Source organism: Neodiprion fabricii, chromosome 3 (assembly GCF_021155785.1).
Source record: "Neodiprion fabricii isolate iyNeoFabr1 chromosome 3, iyNeoFabr1.1, whole genome shotgun sequence".
NCBI classification, from domain to species: Eukaryota; Metazoa; Arthropoda; class Insecta; order Hymenoptera; family Diprionidae; genus Neodiprion; species Neodiprion fabricii.
The window spans coordinates 4,031,613-4,051,922 of record NC_060241.1 but is presented as its reverse complement, the minus strand read 5'-3'; the positions used below and the strand labels follow the sequence as shown (position 1 = coordinate 4,051,922).

At 38.2% G+C, this 20,310-nt stretch overlaps 2 protein-coding genes across 2 annotated transcripts; one reads left to right on the top strand and one right to left on the bottom strand.

Annotated features, from left to right (window-relative positions):
- Positions 1–147: 147 nt before the first annotated feature.
- LOC124177987 lies at positions 148–8,756 on the bottom strand. Its single transcript, XM_046561006.1, has 2 exons — positions 8,391–8,756; positions 148–7,423 (listed from the first exon to the last, which is right to left on the bottom strand). The coding sequence occupies exon 2, from the start codon at positions 7,330–7,332 to the stop codon at positions 790–792; it is 6,543 nt and encodes a 2,180-aa protein (XP_046416962.1). The 5' UTR covers positions 7,333–7,423; positions 8,391–8,756; the 3' UTR covers positions 148–789.
- A 7,467-nt stretch (positions 8,757–16,223) lies between these two features.
- Positions 16,224–20,172, top strand: LOC124179241 (nucleolar protein 56). Its single transcript, XM_046563464.1, has 3 exons — positions 16,224–16,379; positions 16,728–17,293; positions 17,908–20,172. The coding sequence occupies exons 1-3, from the start codon at positions 16,377–16,379 to the stop codon at positions 18,818–18,820; spliced, it is 1,482 nt and encodes a 493-aa protein (XP_046419420.1). The 5' UTR covers positions 16,224–16,376; the 3' UTR covers positions 18,821–20,172.
- The last annotated feature ends 138 nt before the right edge of the window (positions 20,173–20,310 follow it).

The following is a 20,310-nucleotide window of genomic DNA, read 5'->3' as shown; positions in this document are numbered from 1 at the left end:
TATGATCGGTTCAGTAATTTTCGAATTATTTTCATGATACTCTATAAACTAAAATAAACATGATATATTGGGAATGGATGAACAGGTTTTAATGAAAATTGGCACCATACGCTATTTTGAGTGACCGATCAAGAATCTAAAGTCAGATTTGAGAAATTCAAATTTGGTCTATTCGGTGCACTGAAGAAAACTACAATCATTTGGATTTTAATACATCCAACAAGGTTTACATTTTGTCAGAGAGTTGAGCTTTAGAAAACGATTTATAAAATTAAATTTATTTGACAACGTAATTGGTAACAGTTTCCAGAAACTTCTATTTTTGGCTTAGGTTAATTAATAAGTAAATATTACCATTCGGTAAATGCATTTTGGTTAATAATATATGTTGCTATTTGAGGATCTGATTCATTTTATAATTTTAAGTAATGCAAAAAACTAGATCTTCATCGTGTAACAACAATCATGCCGTCGGGAATTTGAAATAGATCTTTCTGAATTAATCTGGAATTTATTTCAAATCGAAATTTCAATAATTTTATTCTATGACATTTTCGAGCTTAGCGGAAGAAACCATTTTTGTTATGCTCTTTATCATGAATTGAAAATTACTCATCATCAGCGAGATCAAAGTAACGGATTTATTCTGAGTTACAAAACGGTTTTTATGTCAGTTTTGCGGTGTGGGATATGAACAGGGAAACAAGCATCACTGCACAAACAATTGTACCGATAGCTTCCACAGACCTTTTTCCAAGACCAATTTCCAATGTCTAGATCATCGGTACATCACCTGCAATCTTGCTGTTCGTCAAGCCATTTTAGGACCTCTAATTTTCCAGACATAACAGCCTCCTGCCGTAATGTATTACCTGACTTATCCTGAGCATCGATATAAACACCTTGACTTTTCACCAGCCATCTAAGAACCTCTAATTCCCCAGCCGCAGCCGCGTCGTGCTGTAATGTTCTACCCAAATCATCGCAGGCATTAACATCGACACCTTTCTGACTAACGAGCCATCTCAGTATGTTCAATTTCCCGGCCTTAGCAGCCTCATGCTGCAACGTTTTCCCTGAATAGTCCCGAGCGTTAATATCGACCCCCTCATTGTTCACCAGCCACCTTAGAATGGTAAATTCCCCTGCTTCAGCTGCCGCGTGCTGTACTGTTCGTCCCAAGTAATCTCGAGCGTTAATATCGCTTCCTCGGTCTCTTAAAAGCCACTTCATTGCGTACAAATGCCAGTAACAAGCAGCCTCGTGCTGCAATGTTCTCCCCGAATCGTCGCGAATGTTGACATCAGCTCTGTGCTTTTCTGCAAGCCACTTAACTATTTTCCAATGATGATGGTAAGCAGCCTCGTGATGCAACGTCCTTCCGAAACTGTTCCGAGCTTCTACATCGACGCCTTGCTTCTCCACCAGCCACTTTACCACATTTAGTCGCCCAGCCTTGGTGGCCACGTCCTGCAATGTTCTTCCCGAATAATCGCGAACGTTAATATCAGCTCCCCGTTCCTCTATAAGCCACTTTAACACGTCCAAGGCGAAGAACGCCGCAGCCTTGTGCTGCAATGTGCTTCCCGAATTATCCCTAGCGTTAATATCAACACCTCGCTCCTCTATCAGCCATTTGAGGATGTTCAATTTTCCAGCTTCAGCTGCTTCGTGCTGCAACGTTCTCCCTGAGTCGTCCCAAACGTCAACATCGGCCCCACTCTCCTCCACCAGCCACTTTAACACGTCCAAGTTGTAGTACGAAGCAGCTTTATGTTGCAATGTTCGCCCCGAGTCGTGCCAAGCGTTAATATCGGCACCTCGTTCTTCGACCAGCCACTTTACAAGTTCCCAGTTCTCACGTTGAGCAGCCCAATAAAGCAACGTCCTTCCTGACTCGTCTGCGACATGAACGTCCGCATTCTGTTCTTCTATCAGCCACTTCACTACATCCCAGTTCCGATTTTGAGCTGCCCAATGCATCAGTGTCATCCCCGAATAATCCTGAGCGTTAACATCGACATTCTGCTTTTCTACCAACCACTCAAGTTCGTCTGATTGTCCATGTTCAGCAGCCTCATGTTGCACTGTTTTCCCCAAATGATCCCGAGCTTCGATATCGACACCGTGATTTTCGACAAGCCACTTCAGTATCTCCAATTCACCGAATTTCGCTGCGTAGTGCTGCAATGTCCTTCCAGAATTATCCCACACGTTAGGGTCGGCACCTCGCTCTTCCACTAGATAATTAAGCACCTCTAACTCCTGCCGCTGGACAGCAACATGCTGTATTGTCCGACCTGTCGCATCATGAGCATAAACATCGGCACCTCGCTCTTCCACTAGCCACTTCAATGTGCTCAAGTTACGGAGAGTTACAGCCTCGTGCTGCAATGTGTTCCCTGAATGATCCCGAACGTTCGTATTGGCGCCGTGTTTTTCTACTAGCCATTTCAACATGCTTAAGTTGACCAAGACAGCATTATGCTGTAAAGTTCTCCCCATGTCGTCTCGAACGTTGACATCAGCACCCTTCTCCTCCACTAGCCACCTCAGTATTTCCCACCTTCCAGATGCAGCTGCGCTGTGCTGAATTGTGCTGCCGTCATTATCACGAGTGTCTAGATCTGCGCCTAGCTCTTCGACCAGCCACTTAATGTCGGCCAAGCTCCAGCGAGCAACAGCCGTATGCAGTACTGTATTGCCAAAATCATCTCGAGCGTGAAGATCGGCACCTCGTTCCACCACCAGCCACTTTAGGACTGTGAAGTTTTTACGAGCAGCTGCGACGTGCTGCAATGTTTTTCCCGATGTATCCCGAACGTTAATATCTGCAATATGGTTCTTCACCAGCCATCTCAGTATGTCCAATCTTCCTAAATCATCCAGTTTGTTGGTACCGGCACCCAGCTCATTCAACAAGCTCGTCACCAATTGCCATTCCCGAGTTTCCGCAAGTCCTTGCTCAAATGTCGTAGCTGACTTATCTCGAGCTTCAACATCGATGATTTGATTTTTTGCCATTAACTTCAGAGCGTCGACTTTTCCAGCGATCAAAGCTCGGCGCATTGGCGTACGTGACACCATGTCAACGGCGTTGACATCCGCTCCGTTTTCGAGCAACCATTTTATTATCTGCAAGTCATTCGCGTCGGAACGTCTGCAGCGCAGTCCATCCCAGCGATCTGCGAATATCAAGTGCAGTGCTACCTCACCAAAGTTACTTTTCATGTTGGCTATTTGCTGCCGAGTCCTAGTGTTCTTTCCCAAACGAACTAGGAAGAATCTCATGATCTGATGATTGCCTTCCATAGCAGCTATGTGAAAAAGTGTTCTGCGATTTTCGTTACTGTAGTCATCTGGTTCTGCTTTCCAGTGACAAACGTCATATGTCGCGTGTACCTCGTTTAACAAGTCGTTAAAGAATGCGCGAATAATATCGTACTCTGGCTGAGTTAGAATTTGCTTCAATATGAATGTCCGCAACTTTCGATTCGGACAATCTTTATCCTCTTCAGCATACTTGAGAACGTTTATTAGATAAGTAGCAACAAAATATTCCATGATAGTTCGATGGATGTACTGCGGTTTGCCATCGACAATTTGAGTCACGATTCCAGTTCGCTCGTTTCCGTCGTTAATGTCGATTATCAAGTCTTCTGCTTTTTTTATATCCCGCCGCGACACCCGCAACATCGAAAGATCTTTACCGTTCAGCAATGTCTTCATTGCTAACAATTGATGAGATTCTAAAACGGTCTCAAAAAATTTCTCACTTCTTTTTTTTGAACCTAACCTGGAATGGTCTTCTTTGTCCTTTTCGTTACACAATATTCCGTACTTCCTCTCAACGAACCGTTTGTACAATGTAATCATGTTTATTCTTTCTGGAAACTGCCATTCGTCGTTGTCCAACGTCAAAGATACCTCGCATACTTCAGAGTCACATTGTTTATCATAACAGAAGACCTCTGCCACCATCCTAATATGTAGTGGGATCCTGGTGAACTCCATCAGCGGGTCAGAAATGGTCTTCGCGAGCTTGGCTATCAAATCTTTGGCACGGTCATCTAACCAATTCAGCACCTCTTCTCGGTTATCACATTTACCGAAATCCTTCACCCAAAACCTCACCAAGAAGTCGACCTGATCGTTCTGAGAAAATGGTTCAATCGAGCAGGAAAATATCTGAAGTGTGTTTTCCAACGTGATTCGCATGTGGGGTCTGGTGGCGATGAACATTGTCTTGAGGTCACATTTTTTGAACGCCTTCAGCAAGTCCGTTACTACCTCCTCGTAATCTGGGCTAATCTCGTCGAACCCATCAAGCAACAAGCCTACGCCACCCGGCTCTTGGATGAGTCTCTTGAAAATCTCTTTCTCCAAATCAGTCTCAGGGACCAAGAGTTTATCCACAAAAAATTCTATCGCTTCGACAATGTCATTTTCGTGAAAAGTTCGACTGCGAAGCTCCTCCAACAGTACTTCGGTGAAATCGTTTAAATTGATTTTGATCACCCACATTCCTGGATAATCTGCCAACTTCCTCGCCAAATAAGTAAACATAATCGTCTTACCCATCCCAGCAGTATTAGAAATGATTACGGGCCGCTCATGCTGATTAGCCAGCTGATCCACCGACGAAACCCTCGTGGCTGCATTGCAAACTTGACAGTGATCGTACGAACAGTAATAATCACCCGAACCATCTCTATGTTTCACCAAAGTGGTAATATTACCTCGGGATTTTACCCAAAGTAGTCCGCTGCTACCCATCATGAGCCAATGAACGTCGTGTTTCGGATACTCGGTACACAACCTCTCAAACTGTTCGTTCTCTTGGCCATCATTTAGAACTTTGAATTTATGCGAGTATCGATTCCACGGCTCGATTTCATCAGAAGATTCAATCCCGACACCTCTAATCTGGAATTTCTGCCAAGATTTATTGTCGGCATGGCCAATAGCGAATAGATCGGATGTCTGATCTGATCTGAAAATGTCAGTTCTGATGATGACTTGTAAGTTAACTGAACGAGTTATGTAATAATCGTCCACTTCGCCCAATCCTTTCAACTCATTTCCGATCTTTATCTCCTCGCCACCAATGAGCTTAACTAACGTGCTTGATTTTAATAATGTATCTTGTAATTGGGCTTTCTTGACCGATTCGATCTCATCTAATCTAGAAATTCGCAACAAGTTTCCGAAACTTGATCTCTCTTTTCGACCTTGCAAATTGATGACCTGTTTATTAAGCAATTCTTGTTGTGAATTTATCGTAAAATCATTAAAACCGACGTTACAATCAATATTTTTGCTGCAGTTATTCAAAAGTACCTCCGTTCCAGTAACAAGAATCAATTTCTTGGTATTGTTTTTTTGCATTATTGTACTTAACTTTTGGTAAAACTTGGACAATTTATGCATCACCAGCTCGTCCGACGATTTACATACTATCACTAATAATTCGTAACTACCCAGCGATTTAAATGCATCGATCACTCGTTCTCTGATTTTAAGACGTATCAGTGTTTCTTGACGTATGAATATAACGCTGTCTTGCTTTCGATACTTATTACATTGTTTCACAGCTTTGTGAACTTGAATTGCAGCTGGCAAAGTTTCCCCTTTGGTAATCAAGCTCAGAGCTAAATTTGGATCACGGGCAGCGTCGGAGGACAAAAATTTCACCAACTCCTCGTTCACGTTGTCAAATTCTATGCCATATTCTTCAAGCTCCTCCGGATACGCCAAGCTTATCCCAGAAATCATCAGAGTATTGACCTTTTCTCTGATGCTGCTGATCAAGTCTCGGCCCTCCTCCATCGACATGAACGTTCCTTTTCTGTCCAAAAACCATTCTCGCATCTTTTGTTCGAAACGATGAGTGACCAAATCGGCATCGAGTAAATTGAACGTGTCATCCTCACTCATTTCCCGCGTTAATATTTCGCCAAGCTCAACTTCGTTCGGTTGTTTAACGGCAAAGATTAACTTGTCGAGAAAACCAGCGATTTCTTTGTCGTCAATTTTACCCTCAGGTAGTTCACACTTTGCACGTAGCTGCTCTTCCTTTACTCTGGTGAAACTTTTCATTTCAAATTGGTATTTATCAAGATCTCCGTATTGACTACCAAGCTTAGACTTCAAGGATTTTTTCAACTTGAATATATCAGCAGGCTGCTTGATACTGTCATCCAAAAAGTTTGGATTAAATTGAAACAAGTCATCGGTTTTTTCAATCAAAACGTATTTATCAAGCGTGACAATATTGCGTGCAATGTTGTGAGCAATGACTACTCTCCCTCCTTGTTTGGAAGCACTTTTCTTATTCAATTCTACTTTGATTACTTCGTCAACTTTGGCGTCTTTCAATAGAGTTTTGAATTCCATGGACAATTTTTCCGAGTCTTCAATTTCGTAGTCCGAAATGAAACCTTCGGATAATTTCAACGACTGGTCTTTCATCTCCTTCCACAAATCTTCCGGACGGTCGTAATCGTTCGGTAACCCTTTTTGTTTCAAAACCTGCGCGTAAAAAACCTCGCGAAAATATTTTCCCCTTTCGGACAGGTTCTCAGAGCCATCGATAAAATTTTCGGACAAAGTTCTATCCTTGATGCTGATAACTTCTGCTGTCAACGCAGTCCGGTATTTTTTAAGAAGATCTGTATCCACACTCAACTTTTTTGAATTCAGAACTTTCTCGACCAACATCTGCGCAAGGTTGTAAGCTTCTGACGCTAAATTTTCATATATCTTCGACGGTTCTTCACTGTCAAACTTGTATCGCCTGTCGTCATTTCTTCGAGTTTTTACATCGAGAAACTCATCGAGTCCTTTAACGGGCAGAAGCCTAATGCCTTTGGCCTTTAGTTTTTCCTCATTCAAATTGATGTTAGTGTATATGATAAAATCATCCAAAATTCCGCGACTCAAAACAGAATGCCTCTTTATATTACAGTAGGAGTTGAAGTACTTTTGCAAATTAAAGTCACTGCTTGTGAAAAGATTCTCAGCGTCGATTTCTTTCGCATCATTCTGGGTGTGCTTGGCTTGAAGAAACCGGTAAGCTATTTTACTGCAGCATGTGGTATCGCCATCGCTTTCATACTCAAATATCAAGTCGTCGAAATCTTCGGCCGCCATCATCTCCGTTGCCAGACGAAACTTGTAACCCTTCCGGAGTCCGCGTATCATGAAAAGCATCAACAGCTTCAGCTGGTAGATAAAACCTCGCAAACAGTCCTGTCCACCCTTGGACGCATACTTATTATCTTTGATGAAAGCCAACTCTTGGCCACTGATTTTTTCGTCCTTGTTAGCCATCCCGAAAATCGTTTTAGTACTACTATCGAATCTTCTGCATACCTACGGATATTCGGCCTCCGTAAATTCGTTTCATCCTTCAATGATCGGACTAAAAAAAGATAGTTGAAATTGAAAAGTTTGATTTACTAGAAGTCATTTTTGTATTTACATCGTTTATAACGATTAAGCACTAATTTACTTATAAATCAGTGTTAGCTGTAGAGAGTTAGAAATTAAAGTTCACTAGAAATTCAATTATTTTTTACGTTTCCGTAAAGAGATTATCAAAACACAGACTTGTCGCTATTATCTGAACCACCGTCAAAATTATTTATCCATATTTAATCCATAGTTTCACCAATTTAAGTTTGAAAAAAAGAGATCAAAAATTTCAAAATTCCGTCATTTCGTTATTTTTTTAATCGAATTTGCATAATTCTGCTTCAAACGATAGCTACAAGTTTACTTTTTGATAATCTCTGTGTTTGTTTTTTTTTCAGATGCACGGAAGTTGAGATCGTAATCGTATCAGCCAGATGTACCATAAAAAACGAACAAAAAATTTTTCCGTAATACTTTATAATTTCCTCTTTTATGTGTAAAAAATTTGAGATTATGAACTAAATTTTTATTACGAAAAAAAAAAATGATTCAAAAAAGTCATTGAGATCTGAGACTACCGTCTATTTCAGTCGTTTTTTTATTCGGAAGTAAGAAAAGGTCGTATAACAACGCTTTCAACGTTGTACTTACGACCTTCTTCTTTTGACTCTTCAAGTATGACGTAAAATAAATAAACCTTACTTGTATTCTTGGTAAACTTAGTTGCAAACGAAAATTTATCCGTTCATTGCAAGAGCAAAAAAATGCGATGTTAAAATACTTATAAGCTCCCGCATATTTTCACGTAATTCACAGAAGGCCAGTAACTTTCATAACATATTGCATAAAAAAAAGTAACACCAAATTGACAAAAAAGTAAGGTTAGAATGGTTGAAATTCTAGCAAGTGATACTTTCAAATCCCAATTTGAACAAGTTTCGCGCGCGTCTTGAAATTATCACGTTTGAACTTACCCTGAATATGCACTTGAATGTGCACCGGCTACACAATGCGGTCATTACGAAATCAGTGGCGATGATTTAATTCAATCTTAATCATCAAGTGGCGTGCCATCACTTTAAACAGAAATGAGGAAAACGGAGTGATGATGTTGCAAATTTGACATGGAACAGCGCTTATATCGCGTTGACTAAAGCAAGTCCAGTTGTCTCTTTCTTCGTCTGCTTTCTCCTCGATGAACTTAATCCAGATATTATCCATTGGTGTGGGATAAACCAGTCGTTGTCTTATCGGTTACGCGCATGGAATTTGAGGTTTGTGAGCTCGAGTGCGAGAAAGATGGAAGACCGAATATTTCATTTCTCCTTCATTAGCCTTGAGCGCGGTCGGCACTCACAATCAACAACGGAACGACACAAGCAAATAAAATACACCTACGCATGTTCGTACAGCACAGAACGCGCGAATTATATTTTTAGTTTTTCGCGCGGTGCGAAGGCAAGGCTGAGTATTCAAAGCTCGTAGGGCTATATTTTTGTCGATATAAACTAGAAAACGTTTAGTAGATGAATTTATGCTCGCGCTAACATTCAAATTGGTGAAAAATTTCACGTAAAAGTACTGTGATCGATCTTACTGAAAACTAGATCAGAATTCAGGTGGGAAAAAGTAGTTGTTAGTTGTTTGTGAAATATAACTACATCGTGTAGAATTTTGCATATTTAGGTCAAACATACGTGGATGTACGTGAACTGGCATTTTCATAATACTTTTAGTTGCAAAACTATGTAAAATAATGCTCGTTAAATTTTTATTTGAGATTTGCATAGTTTGACAGCTAAGCGTATTGTCAAGATACTAGTTAGCGTAAGACTAAACGTTTTCAGAAATATGCAAATTTTTACGGGAAATATTAGTCGACTAACAACTAATTTTGCACAGCACTTTTCAATAGTCTTTCGTATAAATTTTTCCACCAGGGAATACTTGATTCACACCAAAGAGCAGACCAATATAAGAGAAGAGCATAAAGAAGAACGTAAAGCAGTAGCAAATATACGTTGATGGATATAATTTATAAAATATATTGTTCTGCAAAAATATGCTCTGCTGCAGAGTGACAAGAAATAGAAATGACTTTTAGTTTTTGATGCAGTTCAACATAGGTAGGGCATTTCATGACATCTCGATGAAGATTCTACGTCGAGTCTCAGATTGGCTTTATAATTTTGTATGTGAAAGTAAATGACGAAAAACGCAATCGCAATTTTTTCAGAATTTTTCGACCCAGCGTATCTGAAGTATGATTTAAAAAGTTGAAAAAAAGCTCACTTTCTGTAATCTGAAAAAATTGAGAAATATCTCATAAAATATAGCAAAATTTTTGGCACCTATTAGAATATGGACATTTCATAACTTCAAAAGATGAATAAGAAAAATGAGAAAGAAAAAGTATTATTATTGGATTGCATTTCTAACATCAAAATGAACATAAAAGCTCGTTATACTTTCTCTTTGAATAGATATTTTTCAGCCATTGTTATAATAACACCAGAATCATAAAGGAAAATATTTGATGGAACATTTCTTTTATCAACTGTCATAAAATTAGTGAAATAGAAGAGTGACGGAAGTTACATTAATGTACAAATATACCAAACATACGATTGACTAAAAGAGATTTATTATAAACATTATCAAACTGTCGTGATGAAATTGATCGTTTCAGCGAATGAAGCTGTGACTGTAAATCTTGTCACTGAAATAATGGCGACACATTGTAAAATATGCAGATCAACTAGTTGAGACGCTGTATGAAAAAACTGATTGCAATAGATTCCAAGCCGAGAGAAGAAAAAATAGGGAGTTTCTATTCTCAGCTTTTAATTGTATAATGTATAATTTTTCATAGTTTTATACATGTTTCTAATTGTGGTCTTATATCCTTTTCGCGTGGAATTTTTTTTTCGTCAAAGTCACTAAACACCTTTTTTCGACATTTTGGCATCGTCATATATTTGATCTTACAACATTGTATCGATATGGATTAGGATCAACAAATGGAAATGGTAATTGGCTACTAAAAAAAAACACAATCTGTTACACTAATTTTGTAGAAAAGCATTCAAAATAAATTGTCTATAACAAAAACACACATAATTTCTAAGTGTAAAATTCATTTGATTACCACCTGCCTTGTAACTGTACAGATCGAGTTCGGCTCATTCAGAGATTGCATTATGTATGACACAAACATTACCTTTGTGATACTGCGCGTGTTCCTTCATTCAGAATGGCTTGTTTATCTCACCGTAAATAACTCACTGTAGGTCACACATATCAATAACAGTATGTCACTATGAGACAAATGCATTCATCACACAACACGACGGACCCAAACAACACGATTAAAATCACACGACGTGAGATTTTGTGTTTTTACGCACGAGCTTGCCATACGTGAGTTACGTCGGACGCGTTGATTCGTCGCTCGGTATCTGAACAAACTGCGCATGCGCGATACGAGAAAGAGATCGATCGGCTGATGAAGAGTAGATGAAGTTCGAGCGTTGGCGAGTCCGGACTTGCTCTCGTTACGTCTCTCCATAACCGGTAGAAGCTGACTCTCTAATCTCTTCGGTAACAGCTACGCGGTTCTGCGCAGATCGCACTTGAAAGGAATAACAATATTTTGGTGTGTACTCGGGTGATTATTACGCCGTTGAATGAAATACGGATCAACGAATACCTTCTACGTTTCAAAATAGTGCGTCCAAGACCGCGAGTAACCGCAATTCGGTAAACATTGTACCTCGTCGCACGCATTGAGCATGCGCGGCTCACTTCAACCGGTCAAAAGTTTCTTACGAGCGATCTTCGTCCGGCGTTGCTCAGTCAGTCGGTCTTAAGCAGCTCGGGAATTCAGACTACGCTGTTCGAGCAGTGCCACGTAATTTTATAGGTGTATTCGGATCAAACTGGTGTTTGTTAATTACTACACGAGTCGCGGAAGATTTGCTGAAAGACTAACCGAGTTATTGACATTGGAATACCAGACTGCAAACAGTGAAGGTGAGTTTCACGTCGCAATTTCTGAATTCTTGCGCACAGCTTCAGCCTTTACGTTATACTTTCGAGGAAGGTATCTTAACCACCCTCCAAAATAAGGCATGTCAAGCCAGTTTCACCCACAAGAACATATTTTTTACACGGAGAAGCCATGGTGATATAAAATCTAATCCAAGTATATTGTTTTAGTAATATTCTGTTACGTTTTTATTGCAGTGTATAAAGTGCGTCGTTTCACCATCCAACCGGAGATGCTACGAGAACTACCTACTACATCTAAACTATACTTGGAGCAACCCAGAGGAGGTAAGAATGCTTGTTTTATAATTGTTTGATAATTCTTGGTAAATTTGAATACGATGAACACGGTGAACAAATATGAAAAGAAGCAACAGTAGTACTCAATCTGAGAATTTAAAATCCAGATTAATTAAGTTTACTTTTCTTGTTTTTTCCAGAATTAAGCAGAGACATCCGAGTAACTGCTCCATTGCTTGGCAACGTTGGTGAGTTTGCATGTGTTCAGGTTACGGGTATTTCCCCAGGATTCCTCTGTCATGTGGCGTGGCGGTAACAATTCTGACACAGCTCTTCGATTTCTTAGCTGCATGGATAGGCTCATTCGCGATCGTAACGATGTGATTTGGCTTTCAATTTAATCATTTTTTTTTTTGGAATTTATTCTACCATAGCCTTCTTAAAGTTAAAACTTGTGCACGTTACTGAAAGTGGAATGAGCATCGCGACAGGTAACCATTGCTTACTCGACATTCGCGAGATTGAATCGTGTTCAGCTAATGATCTAATAATGTACATTTGAATTTACCAATGACGTCGTTTAAGTGTTGGTTTCACCTGAGGTCTAAACATATTCACTTTTCTGTTGAATCCATGAAATTTCATAATCTGACATAACACAACGTAATTGCCTGTTATGTATTAAATTGTATTCAATTTTTTTACAACCAGAATGTATTGATCAACTGCAGGCTTAGCTCGTTTAGAAAAATGCTGATTAGCATATAGGATGTTTCTAATCCATTTTACAAAAGGTTGATGTACCGATAGTCTGCTAGCATTCACTAGAATAATACATACAATATTAGAATTGGTAGGATACCACCACGATACTGTATCGTGAGCAGGCTGACTATGGTACAAAAACATTTTGCTCCCTACAGGTAACCGACGAAAAAGTAAGTCACAGTGACCACGGCGCAAATGAGGAAGGATGATGTGTGTTGGAAAAAATGGGTAATCGCTTAGATCGAATATAGGTAACCGGGTAGGTAGGTGGTCGTTTTGGGATCCGTCGCGGGGTTTATGCATGAGTGTGTGAATGTCTCTTTTCCGATGGGTGGTTTCGTTGGGAAACAGGCGAGGGTAGGAAGGTCGCGATGTATGTACCGTGATGTTACTAAATTTTGTAATCAACAGCGTCAAACGAACACAGAAATTTTTTGTTCCAAAAGACTCCGTATTCGAGTCTCTCGACCATTTGTAAGCATTTGAATATCAACGAGATTGAATTTTCCATTTCTTATCACACTGGAAACATTTTTTAACCGTTATTCGATTTAAATATTTACCCATCATTGATCTTTACTCTATTTAATTGATGTCTGTGATCGTTTGAATGGGCAAAACGCATCTCTGGACCATCTATCGCGTTCCGTGGTACGCTAGATGGGGAGAGATGCTGAGCTCGAAGACGTCGAGTCGAAGAGGACCGCCGACCGTCACGCCACACAATAATGTATGCCTTCCAACCTCCCTCCCGGACTTGATTCGTATCTGAGAACAACAATCCGCATCACAATGTATCTAATTCAAAAAGACGCAGATGCGGATTGGATTTCTACAGAATTTTTGCGACAAGTCCTAGATATATTAAACATTTTTTGACTAATTAATCGATCGCGCCTTTTTGCGCGTCGATTAATAACGGGAAACAAACGCACTTTGTGCCCCTCGGTTTTGCACACGTACGAAAAAGTCAAGCACTTTCGATGTGCTGAGCTTTGTTTCAACTTTTCAGTCAATTTTATTACGAATAATGAAGTTTTCAAGTTCGACGACGCCTTTTGCGCGCGGACTTGATACTTTTCGGTTCTGAAAGAAAGCGCGGCTTTTAAAAGCTAGCGCTCACCGCGCAAGGACAAAAATCTCGAGAGTGTGTAGTGAAAGTGAAGAATCTTGGCGTAAGAATTTATGGAATATATCTACGGTGACAAATATTCAAAATCAAATGATTTTTGGTTCAAAAAATTTAGAATTTCTTTTTTTCATTATTAGAATTAATAATCGAAGCAATAAACATTGAAGCGAATATCATGTTGTACACTTGATATTTTTCTTTGTCAGTGTACAGACTTATGTCATTGCACGAATCGTACCTTCATTTCCTTCAGCTAATCAAACGTTTGTCTGTTTCAGCAAAGAAAACTTATGTTTCTTTCAGCTAATTAAACCTTTGTCTGTTTCAGCCAATCAAACCTTTTCTGTTTCAACTAATCACAGCTTTGTCTGTTTCAGCTAATTAAATCTTTGTATGTTTCAGCTAATCGACCTTTTGTCTGTTTCGGTTGATTAAACCATTCTCTATTGCAGTTAATAAAACCTTTGTGTGTTTCAGCTGATACTTTATCTGTTTCAGTTGATTAAACCATTGTCTATTTCAGTTAATAAAACCTTTGTATGTTTCAGCTAATCGAAATTTTGTCTGTTACAGCTAATCAAAATTTTTTCTGTTACAGCTAATCGAACTTTTGTCTATTTCAGCTAATTAAAATTTTGTCTATTTCGGCTAATGAAAATGTTGTCTGTTTCGGTTAATCAAACTTTTATCTGTTTCAGCTAATTAAATTTTTTGTCTGTTTCAGCTAATCAATCTTTTGTCTGTTTCAGTTGATTAAAATATTGTCTATTTCAGTTAATAAAACCTTTGTATGTTTCAGCTAATCGAAATTTTGTCTGTTACAGCTAATCAAAATTTTTTCTGTTACAGCTAATCGAACTTTTGTCTATTTCAGCTAATTAAAATTTTGTCTATTTCGGCTAATGAAACTGTTGTCTGTTTCAGTTGATTAAACTTTTGTCTGTTTCAGCTAATTAAACTTTTGTCTGTTTCAGCTGATTGAACTTTTGTCTGTTACAGCTAATCAATTTTTTGTCTGTTTCAGTTGATTAAAACATTCGTCTATTTCAGTTAATAAAACCTTTGTATGTTTCAGCTGATCAAAATTTTGTCTGTTACAGCTAATCAAACTTTTGTCTGTTTCAGCTGATTAAATTTTTGTCTGTTTCAGCTGATTGAACTTTTTTCTGTTTCAGCTAATTGAACTTTTGTCTGTTTGGGCTTGTTTTCTGGTTCGGTTAGTCAAACCTTTTGTCTGATTTAGGTAATTACACCTTTGTCTGTTTTAGCTCAATAATTTTTTCATTTTTCGCTAATAACAATTTTTCTTCACCGCAACTTATTACTCCTTTGTCCGTTTTAGCTGTGTCTATAGCCAACAATTTGTTGGCTTATCGAAAAAAAAAAAATTATTTCGATCATCTATCATAAAAAACAATCATATTTTTATCCATAATGGACAATTAGCAAACAAACTACATATTGTACAGTAGATTAAATTGAACTACCAAATGAATTGAACTGTTCTACAGGAAAGTATACGAGAAGAAATGTACTTCCTATAGAACTGTCCAATTTATCTCGTAGTTAAATTCAACCGACTCTACTATACGAATGACGAATTAACAATTATAAAAATAATCATACCGAAAATCTACGAAAAACTAAGGTCAATTTTACAATTATTTGTCGTGGAATAGGCCTACTGGGGATACCACGTAAAAAAAAGCGCACCGGATGCTCTACTGCTTACAGTGGTGTGGAAATGAGCATATCTAATTTATTGAATTTAAATAAACAGATATCAATAGTCAGAATTTATCTTCATTTGTTAACGTTTTTGTGAAAAGAATGAGGTTAGAGAGTTATGTTTTCCACGGTACTAGGTATCGTCAATCAAAACCAGGAAACTAATTTTCATCTCATTCGAAACTCGTGTCATATTCGAAAATAAATTTCCAACAACGTAATCATAATATTTGCTTTTGATTCAAAATTCTATAGTACTAGGCTGTAACTTATTCTGATAAAATCAAGTAGAAAATAGAAAAATCATTTTAATGTTTTCAAGATCAATTGTTTCCACATTAATTTTTAGCAGTAAGACAAAAATGTGTTCAAAGTCCAATTAGCCATACTCATTTTCTTACAATCAGTCTTTGCGGCCGGCCATTTTATTTAAATTCAATGCAACCAATAACAAGAGAAAATCCCTCATCGAGCCATCGAATATTTCTCTGGCTTCGATAAAAGAGAAAAGAAAATCGATGAAAGCAATACACTTACCTGTTAAAATCGACGGTACTTAAAATCTTCATGAAAAATTGTGTGTCGGTTCAATCATCGAAGAACACGTATTCTGCCGTTGTTTTCCAAGTAAAGGTTACCGCAGCTTTGCATAACCACGACATTACTTACGATGTATTAGCGGATACGGTAACCCTCCAAATTGACCACAAGTACGATAAAATACTTTTATGAGAATCATTGAACGATACTACTCGTATATTTGTCAGTATTTGCCATCGACTTTTACATAGCATTTGATTCAAAAGTTCAGCCATACTGCTCGTCTCGCACTCTAATGGCGGTCCGCTGAACTGTATACCATGTATTTGCGAAACAAATGACTGTCTATCTTGATTGCTCCGTGATGTGAGAGCTGAGAGCTAAAAGTTTTTAAAATGGCGTCAAACTCACTTCCCGTGCACATGGCCGTGTAGAGGCTATGTGTCGTGTGTGAAATCTCCGATAGCATTTTACTTGTTTAATAGTGCACGAATGTGATTAAAAAATGGTAAGAAGCATCAGAATTTGCAAAACTATATAATATCACTAAAGTCCGACGAATAACTTTATTCTGTAATTCACCATGAGACGGATCATGATAGGTAAACAATATCATCCCTCGTGATTCGTTTCGGGCCCGAAAAACTGTTACACCAAAATCATTACACAATTTTCAAACTGTTTCACTTACTTCTAAGTACAAATAATTGTTCCCAAAATCGTTTTCTTCTATCAAAGTCAATCTCGTATCAAAGCCGCGTCACTTGTGAGATATTCGACGAAACGACTGGCGAAGAATGATTTTCGGAAACAAAACAACAACGAATTGTTCGATATCTTTTGTTAATTCTTACAGTCGAAGCTCTGCGTCCTGTTTGAACATGCTGCGGGCTACGCCTTGTTCAGCGTTAAGGAATTTGAAGAAGTCGGCATTCTCTTGCCCCAAGTCGAAGAGTCGGTAACAGACTTGGGCCGTTTTCATGGAGTTGTCAAGTTGGTCGGTTTCTTGCCTTTCAAGACTGCTCTCGCCGCTCTAGAGAATGTAAACAGCATATCAGAAGGCGTAGTGCCGAACGACCTGAAACTGTTCCTAGACTCAAGTTTGCCTAGCAAGAGAAAAAAGCTCATTCTTGGCGTCGCCGATCCTAAACTTGGCGCGAGCATCGCCGAAGCTTTGGATGTGAAGTGCGATCATACCGGCGTTGTGCCCGAACTTATCAGAGGCATACGCTATCATTTTCACAATCTCGTCAAGGGATTTACAGCAAAAAGCTCTGGCGTTGCCCAACTTGGTTTAGGACACAGCTATTCAAGGGCTAAAGTCAAGTTCAACGTACACAGGGTAGACAATATGATTATTCAGAGCATAGCGCTCCTTGATCAACTCGACAAGGACGTCAACACATTCAGCATGCGTATACGGTGAGTAATATATTTCATGGAGATCGGTTCATTTTACCAACCGTTTAAAAAGATTCACGATTCCATTCACGTTGTAATCACCTTACAAACATTGATTTTCATAATTATCAGTCGCGTAATCTGTGATTCAAACAAACTTTTTGGCCTTCTGAAAACCTTATTCGTCTGTTTATTGCCAATCAGAAATTATGTTCTAGATCAATAATTTTTTGTTGAGTTGATTTGATTTATTAGCCGGTTGAAATTTCCTCCTTTTCTGTATTCATTCGGTATATTGGTTTCATTCCAGTGAGCAAATATTCAAATGAAATCATGATTATAAAGAACTCGGTTGAGAAATTTTGTTGGTAAAATTTCTTCATTGTATTGTAAAATTACAATACCGGATGACTAAAATCAAATCAATGGTTCAACTGTTTTTAACTCTGTTAATAGATAAAGTAAACCAAAATTTACTCATTAGATGAATTACAGTTCTCAAAAAATCATTAAAACGTGTAAAATTTTGTCACCCGTGGAAACGTTGCTAGAAATGTATCGGTGATCCGATTACAAAATAATTATTTGACTTAATTGTATAATGCTGATCTTTGTTCATTCATTACCGTGAACAGCGAGTGGTACAGCTACCACTTTCCAGAGCTTGTGAAAATTGTACCCGAAAATTACCTCTTCGCCAAGGTAGCGCAACTTATAAAAAATCGCAAGGAGTTAACCGAGGAGAAACTTGAAGCACTCGAAGAAATTGTAATGGATAGCGCAAAAGCTCAGGCTATAATTGACGCGTCGAAATCTTCTATGGGAATGGACATCAGCCCTGTTGATCTTCTGAATATAGAAATGTTTGCTGGACGAGTAATCGCTTTGGCCGATTATAGAAAACAGCTGGCCGAATACTTGAGGTGTAAAATGGCTGGTGTCGCTCCGAATCTAGCAACTCTAATCGGCGATCAAGTCGGGGCTCGATTGATCGCGCACGCAGGGTCTCTGACGAATTTGGCAAAGTATCCTGCGTCAACGGTGCAGATTTTGGGTGCCGAGAAGGCTCTTTTCAGAGCATTGAAAACTAAAGGAAATACCCCTAAGTACGGGTTGCTGTTTCATTCCACGTTCATTGGAAGGGCAGGTGCCAAAAATAAGGGAAGAATTTCGAGATACCTGGCAAACAAGTGTTCCATCGCGTCTAGAATCGACTGTTTCACAGATACCCCGTCCAGTATATTTGGCGAGAAATTGCGCCAGCAAGTCGAGGACAGGCTGAAATTCTATGAGACAGGGGACGTGCCCAAGAAGAACATAGACGTCATGAAAGAGGCGCTGGAAGAGGCTGCACAAGTTGTCGTCGCTGCTGAGGAAGAGTCTCCAAAAAAGAAAAAGAAAAAGGACAAGAAAAGAAAGAGCGAAAATATCGAAAATGGCAATTCAAACGGAGCTGCGGTTGACAATGGTACAGTCGAAGCTGAGGTCGACGATGACGTACCCAAAAAGAAGAAGAAAAGGAAGTCCAAGAGTCAAAATGACGAGTGAGTGAACTACGGCTAAGGTTATTCGATCTCGTCATCCAAGTTGTTGTATTTCATTTACAAATGAAATATAATAGATGATGCGACGATATTCAAAACTTGAAAGAGTGCATTTTCATTACTACAGACATTGAGACAATGAGGCTTTCTCAGTAAAGTTTACAATATTTACAAAAGATATGTTAGTTACCTATTTTGTTTACTTTTACATTTGTATGCATTTCAATGCATGTAACACTTGTATGTATTGAAATGTATCTGATTTAGAAGAGTGAGGTGTGAAAGATTTTTTACGACCTGACAGACAACTGAATGAATGCAGAAGCCTGTTTCGCCGCTAAGATCTAGTTTGGAATTGTAATTTCAAGTCGAAGAAAATATTTTGGTCGATGGAAAAAAAAAGTTTCTTCTAATTTAGTCTTAGTTTCGGTTATCTATAAAGAAATCGGTTTGGGTATTCTGTTGAGAAATAAATATTTCAGTATTTGCATAGAACTTGTGTACACATGGTTGAATAGTCAATCTAAAATGCAATATCTTACATAACGACAAAGGAATACACCGCGATTAGCACTTTTTGTTCAAAGTATTTGTATCTTGTCTCTCAGTCTGCAGTTTATTAACTTAATAAGTTTAATTCATAATGTTCGAATTTTGTAAATAAAGACACTGGACCACCACAATTATATTTTATTGTTATTATTCAAATCCTTTCTTAGTTTGTTATATAAAATTGACAGGATTGACTATGCAACCATGATTATTGTCATCGAATGTTTAAGTTTTTTATCCTGCAAAAACTTGACATTCTGCTTCTGTACGCATTCACTTGGATCATTTATCTTTGTCAAACGTCCAAACAGAAAGAAATACTTTATGCTTTGGATGTTTGAATACATTTCCGTAAAAAGCTGATACCGTAATTTGTACATTGAATACGGGATATTAAAAAATACTTGAAAACTATCGAATATTGTGGATGATTATCTTCATTATTGTTAATTATAACTCACCCGACTGATTCTCTGATAACGATAATCAATAACGGATAAAAGACGGGTAATTAAGAATGGCAAAAAGTTGAGAAACATCCAATATATTAATACCAGCACCAATGAGCATTTAATATGGTAAAATTAACTTGTAACAGGTATAAATATCTAAATTAAAAGTTACAATTCAGGTAAATATATTTTATATATAATACAATTGGGAACCCAGCTTATTAGAAGCTTAACATTATCGTGTGTACAATTTTTTAATTCTAAACCGTAGTACACGTACATGTATTTTTATTATCATCTATAGTAGGCCTGCTTCTGATCTGTGAGTAAATAATAATAATAATAATAATAATAAACAACAAAAAACCGTGCTTCTTTGTGAAACAAAATTATTCCAATACAAAGTTGCATTCAAAGTACTCGGCTATATGTTTTTTTTTTTTTATTAAAACAACACTTAATCGTCAAAGCCTCAGCTTTGATCGCACTA